General features: G+C 43.7%; 1 protein-coding gene across 7 annotated transcripts in view; it reads right to left on the reverse strand.

Moving 5' to 3' along the window:
* RUFY3 (RUN and FYVE domain containing 3) overlaps positions 1–7421 on the reverse strand; it is a 79153-nt gene that overhangs the window by 40679 nt on the left and 31053 nt on the right. For all 7 annotated transcript variants that reach the window (XM_025215947.1, XM_025215948.1, XM_006033981.3 and 4 more), the window contains 2 exons: positions 5115–5288; positions 1466–1583 (listed from right to left, as the gene is read on the reverse strand). In XM_025215947.1, coding sequence (XP_025071732.1) covers positions 1466–1583; positions 5115–5288 — 292 coding nt within the window. The remainder of the gene's footprint in view (positions 1–1465; positions 1584–5114; positions 5289–7421) is intronic.

The raw sequence follows: 7421 nt of genomic DNA on the forward strand, positions 1-7421 counted from the left end.
TTTCCTCTATTTTTGTATGGAAGTCTACATCTCCTATCGTTTTTGCTATACTTCTCCACATATCCCACTTCAAAAAAATATATATATCAGAAATAGGAGTTAAGCAAAACTAAGCACACTAGCTAAGGTAAAGGTGTCATAAGATGCAAGGGTGTCAAACTCAGTTGGCCTGTGGGGCTTCTTGTGGGCTGGATGACCCACAGGCAGCAACAGCAGTGTTAATCCCCGCAAAATGTGAGACCCAAGGAGTTAATGAAGCTGCCACTCAACCTTACCTCCACTTTCCTTCATTGCTGCCATTTTTAGTTGTCTTGATATATAAAATTATTCCCTCTACTCCACAAATTATTACCTTCCTATTAATATTTTTGACCGTTTGACCACTACCCCACCTTCCTTTTTAAAATCAATCTTTTCAACAAGCTCAGATAGTCACTGCGTTCCAATATATCACAGAAAATTCTTACGGTATATTTTCCTCCTCTTAATCCACCCTCCTAACACACTTCCTCTTGAATCAGACCGGAGAGAAAGGGCTGTTTCTTTTCTCAGAACTCAGTGCCATTCATTTATTCCTGGCATGAAACATACAGTTCATTTTTTACAATGAGAAAGAACATCCTTCCTCAAGACCAATTTTTTTCTCAAAGGAAAGATTAAAGCCCCATCTACACATTACACTTAAAGCATGATTAGCCAGTTAATCAGGTCCTAAGTAGTCACTTGACCACACATTAAATCAATTAACAGCAGGATAAAAACAGGAATAAGCTACAAAGTTATGTGCAATGACTCTGCAGCTGCTTCCTATCATGCCATTAACTGATCATGTGGCCAGGGCCAGAGAGCTCCATCAGCTGATCAGAGTTTCCAGGTGAGGGGCCCATGTGCACCCCCAGCCTGGGAGCTCCCACCTGACACTAGCTCCCAGCCACGGGAGTCCCATCAGCTGACATGGTGTCCCAGCCACAGGGGCACCCCATGCACTCCTGCAGCTGCAAGACTGCAACTGAGGCAGTGTCCTAGCCACAGGGGTTCATGGGGTGCCTCTGTGATTGGGACACTGTCAGCTGTGGGGCTGGGACCCAGGGTCACCTGATGGGGCTCCCAGCCATGGGATCATGCAGGGGGAGCCTGGGATCAGGATTGGGCTCAGAATCAGGCTCCCCCTGCGCCAGCAGTAAGATGTGGTTGGGTTCCAACTTGTGATCCCACAATCATGCCTCCTGCCAGCCACACGTGGCATGACAGGAGGTACAACTGTGTTGATCACACATCAAATCCCATCGCACCTTTACCTGCCTGTGTAGAGGGCCCTTAGATCCATTTGTACTGACAGGAAATGGCAGAGGATAGATTTTCTCCCCCCGACCCTACACCCTTCCCCTCCTTAGAATTAGTCTACTACTTACAATTAAAGCCTACAGGATTTACCTGTAAAGCAGCAGAACAAGATTTTACTTACTTAAGACCTGGTAGATCTTTAACACTTGCTGTGATCTCAGCAGCTTCAGGAACAAGCTTCTCTACCAACTCTAGAGGTCCCCAAAATGACTTATTTTGCCCAAGAAAAGTCTTCTTGGCTAAAACAAAAAAGATACGTATAAAATTAACAGGTCTTACACCCACACCATCTAAATACATCCTCAAGCTTGTTCAAAATTGAACTGAAAGCAAATCTGCAACCTCCAGGAAGTTTTCTTTTCAGAAATACTAATGACAACACTGTTTTATTTTTTTTATCTCTTTCTTGTAAATAAGTGGGTTCAAGAACAGATTCTCAAATGGTGGAGTGCACCCTAGACAAGCAGGATTGATTGCCTATCATGTTTATGGGTGATATTAGTATAAAGTAAATGAATGATAGCTTGGAACAAATGCTGCCACAAGTAGATATTAAATATGGCATGGAGGAAACACGAGCAACACCCAAGGACAACGTGGTGGTGAGTACCCTTGCCCCAGCTCCTGAGAAGAGAGGGGCTAGAATTTCTACCAGAATGCTGTCACTAGACCTTTCTGTAGTGCACTTGGTCAGATCTGAATCTTGTTAGAAAATAACTCTACCACCTCCTGATTTCTGACCCTTCCCTTTCCTCTGCAGTTTCCAGAATCTTGAGAAAGATGGTTCCCTTAGTTAACAACTCTGGTGCCCACTTTAAGCAGCAAGAGCATGAAATGATACTTTTGCAGTTTTGCTGGTTTCTGAACAGTGACAGTGAAGCTAATCAGATTGTTATTAGCATGAAGCTATAGACACCAGTAGTGGTACTACAGCTGTCTCTGCAGACTTGGATAGACAATACTGCAGTAGTTCATATACAGCTCATATCTAAAGGGTTATTTTCACAACTGTATTAGAAACTTATTCTTGTTGCATCTTTCTTAAAATTAAAAATAAAAATGAATGGCTTAGATGCACACACCTCACCCAAGATATCTTCTCTCTCCCTAGTGAACAGGAAAGTGGATTTTTTTACCTGCACCTACTGGTGCTAAAAGGATAAAAATAAATCTCTCTTAGCATAATCTTACTATAACCAGCACTGAAATAATTTATTCAATAAGTAACCAAAAAAGCCATCAAGCCACCTGAGAGGTGACTTGATAGCCGCGTACAAGTAGGTCAAGAGTGAGGATCAAGACCTAGGGGAGCAACTCTTCAGGAAGGCACCCCTTGAGAGGACCAATGGACACAAGCTAATTGAGGGAAACTTTAGGCTGGACATAAGGAAAAAAATCTTTTCTGTAAGGGTAACTAGAATCTGGAACACACTCCCAGCAGAGGTGGTGCAGTCACCATCCTTGGAGGTGTTCAAGAGGAGACTGAATAAGTACCTCATTGAGCTCGTTTGAGTGCAATAACCTTCTGCCCATGGCAGGGGACTGGACTCAATGATCTTGCAGGTCCCTTCCAATCCTTTGATTCTATGATTCTATAGTGCTTGGAAGCAGCTACTAAAATAGCATTGCAGGAGATCTGTACAAAAGCTGCAGACAGTTTAGACAATCTCCAATTCATTTTCAAAAGTAAATGCTCTTTTCTTCCCCCAAAGTAGTCATTTTATATATTTATTACATTTATAAACTCTTTCCTGACAAAGGCTCACGGCAACTTGCAGAAGAGGGCAAATAACTTATAAATCAAGTGAATAAGAGGACAAATAGGAGAAACAAAAACTTGTAAAAGCCAATACAGCAGGGGAGTCAAACTCATTTGGCCCCCTAGGCCAGAACTGAACTGCAGGGCTCCTCACAGACCTGATCCAGACCCACCTCTGGACACATCAGGAAGTTGCAGGAGTTAATGCAGTCAACCCACTACCTCTTCAGCAAAAAGCTTTCACAACAGGGCTCCATACCCCAGAATTTGGTGGTGGACCCTGCCCTGGCTTGCACCATTCCTGAATTCCCGGCAGCTCCAAGAGCCCCATGGGAAATCATACATTTGATGTACCTGCAGTACAGTATTAAAATGAACTACAAGCAAAACTCGTCTAAACAATATCCCAGCTTAACTTTGCTTGCTAAACACCTGCCCAAACAGAAAGATCTTAAGAGTGTTTCCAAAAGATCTACAGGGTCAGGCTCTGGCAGGCCTCAAGGGGGAGGGAGTTCCAGAACTGAGGCAACTACTAAGGATGGCCTCCCATGTGTTTTTGCCAAGTGGACTTGGTGCACTGATGGCATTTTCAGGAGGCTACTCTTAACTGATCTTAGGGATTGTTCAGGAATTGTGAAGCAGCATAAGAGAGAAGACAAGCCCTTACATACATCAGGCCCAAACTACTTAGGGCCTTATAAGTCATAGTGAGAATCTTGAATTGCACCCAGAAAGCTAGTGGAAGCCAGTGCAGATTCTGGGATACTGAAGTTATGTGCCCTGGTTACCCACCCCCAGTCAGAAAATAGGCCACAGCATTCTGCACCAGCTGCATCCTCCAGATGGTCACTGAGGACAGCCCCACATAAAATGCATTGCAGTAGACTAGCTTTGAGGTTATGAAGGCACAGATGAGGCACACATAAATCTGGAAGAAAGGGTCAGTCTTCTCACTAAATGTAGTCAGTGAAAGGCATTCCTAGCCACTACTAACCTGAAAAGCAGGTGCAGCACAGACTCCAGAAGCACCTTAAGGCTGCAAACCCGGCACCTTCCTTGACAAAGGGAGACTGAATTCCATAAACAATAGGTGTCCTGACTCCCCACATTCCCCCTCCAGGTCATGTGGGCTGTCCACTGCTATAACCCCCATCTTGTCTGGATTCACCATCAATTGGTTCACCTGAATCCACACCCCAACTGCAGCCAGGCACTGGCAAAGGTCTGACATGACAGGCAGCAAATCACTGATGATATTTTTGCAACTTTAAGTTATACATCCATACTTTATGGTTAAACAAACATGCCGCTGGTACCTTTTGAAAGCTACACTCCAGATTTAAGCCACACAACAACATCTGAAACCTATACATCAGATAAAACTACTGAGAAAGGGTCACTGTGCTACAGCTCACCACACACTCAGAGAAACAATATTACTTTTTTACTGCAGGAGAAGGTGCTGAAAAGTAAGAAATTAAGTTTGCTGAGGAAGCAAGTTATTCAGCAATGGCTTCCAGTCAACCATATTCAACACACATTTAAAAACATTAAGAATGATGAGCAGCTTTAAAAAGAACCAGGTATGCCAGCCAGATGATTATACACGTATATAGATTTCTTCTGCTTTATGCCATGCCACTTTGGCTGCAATCACCTTGTTCAGTCTCTTTATAAATTCATAGATTGTAAGGGGCCAGAAAGGACCTTGGAAGATCATGAAGTCCAGCCTCCTGCACTAGGCAGGAAAGACAACTGGGGTCATGTGACCCCAGCAAGGTGACCATCCAGTCTCCACCACCTCTGAAGGGTGATTGCACCACCTCTGCAGGGAATGTATTCCACAGTCTGGACACCCTAACTGTGAAAACATTTAGACTAATGTTGGCAAGTCTGATTATAAGAGTTACGTTCTTAAAGCAAAACTACCTCACCTTCCCCACCTCACATTCAGATCTGCCATACTATCCCAACTCTCTCCCCTAGTAGCCTTTTAATTTAACATTCTTACCTTTCAAGCCATGTTTAAGGCAGTGCTCCATCACTACAAAGAACTGCTGAAGAGGTGCATAGTCCGAATCCAGTGTTCTGCCCAAATTAAGTGCTGACTCAATCAACCCCTTTATACTCAGTTTAGCCATATTCATTAGGTTCATGCGTTCATTAGCCATGAGATAATTAGGATCTATAAGAAAACAAAAAGGCAGTGTTTGGTGACAAAAGCAGTATTAAATATCATAAATATTATTCTCTATTGCCTTCAGAACAAAATTTAAGGGTTAAGACTTTGAAAAGCAGTCATTTACAGTCCACTATTCTTTTTTATTAAGAAAAATTGAAAATCTGCTCCACCAGAAGTGATCAAAGGCTCTTTTTATTGACAAAAGGGGGAAAGCCATATTTGGAACAGGAAGAGCAAACTCAAGCTACTTTCATTCTGCTAAAGAATAATCTGAAAAGGAACAGTGCTAGCAGACATGCATTAATACTTTACTTAATGTTTTTTAATATGCTGCCACTTAATCTGGGGAGCAATGTGACTTAGCTGTATGCAAAGAGAAGTGACCAGGAGAAGGACCAGTAATTAAATGCCAGTAAGGTACATCTAGCTTGTAATTGGTCCTTCTCCTATGGATATACAAGATGCTCCTCTGCCCCTTAAATATTTATCCACCCAACGCATTTTCTACCTAGTCTCACATTGCCATTTGAAATGCAATACACTCAGAATTATTACATCAACACGACTAACATGCCACCTTTCTTGCGACTACCAACCAGACAGGCAGCCATTATATTACCTCCGAGGCCTCCCCAACGTATCTACTACCATCCAAGTCTTTTCCCACTTTTGATACTTTACTTCCATTGCAATCGTCATTAGCAGTTGATGACTGTATGATTTTGATTCCAGTCTCTAAATACATTTGACAATATGCTAACTGCATGCAGCATCCCCAAACACACCACTAAAATTCAGATTATTTTCAATGCTGGAAACAGAGTAAGAACAAGACATTTTCCAATTCAATTGCTCCAACTTCCCTGTCTTCAGGCCTCTCCTTACCCTACCTATTCCCCTGCTAGCCTATACAAAATGCTTATGTAAACATCTTTTCTTCAACTTTGACTCCTTACAGATTTCCATATTAGAACCCAAACCAGACAGGGAACCTAGTTATAACAGTGTCATCCCATGACCTGGGTATAAAGCAGCAATCCAAACTTTAAGTGTACCCAGCAAGAGGTAGTTAACTAAGTCACAAACTACTTCAAGATCGTTTCAGGCTGGACATAAGGAAGAACTTCTTTACTGTCCGAGCCCCCAAGGTCTGGAACAGCCTGCCACCGGAGGTGGTTCAAGCGCCTTCATTGAACACCTTCAAGATGAAACTGGATGCTTATCTTGCTGGGATCCTATGACCCCAGCTGACTTCCTGCCCTTTGGGCGGGGGGCTGGACTCGATGATCTTCCGAGGTCCCTTCCAGCCCTGATGTCTATGAAATCTATGAAACTGTGTTAGTCTGAAGTCTGGCAGAAGGTAGGGCAGGGTGACACCTAAAAGACTAATTTGTTCAGAAAGGCATGTGCTTTCATAGGCGACAGCCTACCTCATTACATGCACAGCATTCAGGCTCCACCGATGCTGAAGTATAACTTTCAGGGGAACTTGTTACAATAACTAAATCATTGGTGATGGGTAGCGAGGGCACACAGGTGCACATGCACCCCCTGAGCTTGGTGGTACACCCCCTGCAAAAAGGCACCACCAAACACTGCCGGCGGTGCCTGTGGGTGGTCCCTGCTTGCCCCCCCCGCTGCCACCAGCACTACAGCTGCCTGTGGGAACTCACCGGTCACCGTCGCTGCCACTGCCTGCGGCAACTTGGCATGCCCCCACCCAGCCTCCAGGGGCACACGACGTTCGTGAACTAAATACTATAATGGACAGGATCTTCCTGCCTTGGGCAGGGAGCTGGACTAGATGATCTCATGAGGTCCCTTCTAGCCCTAGTTTCCTACGATCTTCCTATGTATGTCCCCATAAGTGGGCTACAGTTTTTGTACAGATTCTGACAAAGTAGACTGTTGCCTATGAAAACTTATGCCTCTCTCAAGGAGTTAGTCCCCACCCTGACCTACCTTGTGTGTACAGCAAAAGTTTATATTTCTGGTAACATACATAGGAAGGCCCTGGCTACTGTACTATTTAGCTGTTCTAACAGATTCCCCCAAATGTTACATTTTAGTGCAAATGGGGGCTAAATACGAAGAAAAAAGAAAAAAAAGAAATCGTATACAAGTATAAGGGAAAGA

Source organism: Alligator sinensis, unplaced genomic scaffold (genome assembly GCF_000455745.1).
Source record: "Alligator sinensis unplaced genomic scaffold, ASM45574v1 scaffold1546_1, whole genome shotgun sequence".
Lineage (NCBI taxonomy): Eukaryota > Metazoa > Chordata > Crocodylia > Alligatoridae > Alligator > Alligator sinensis.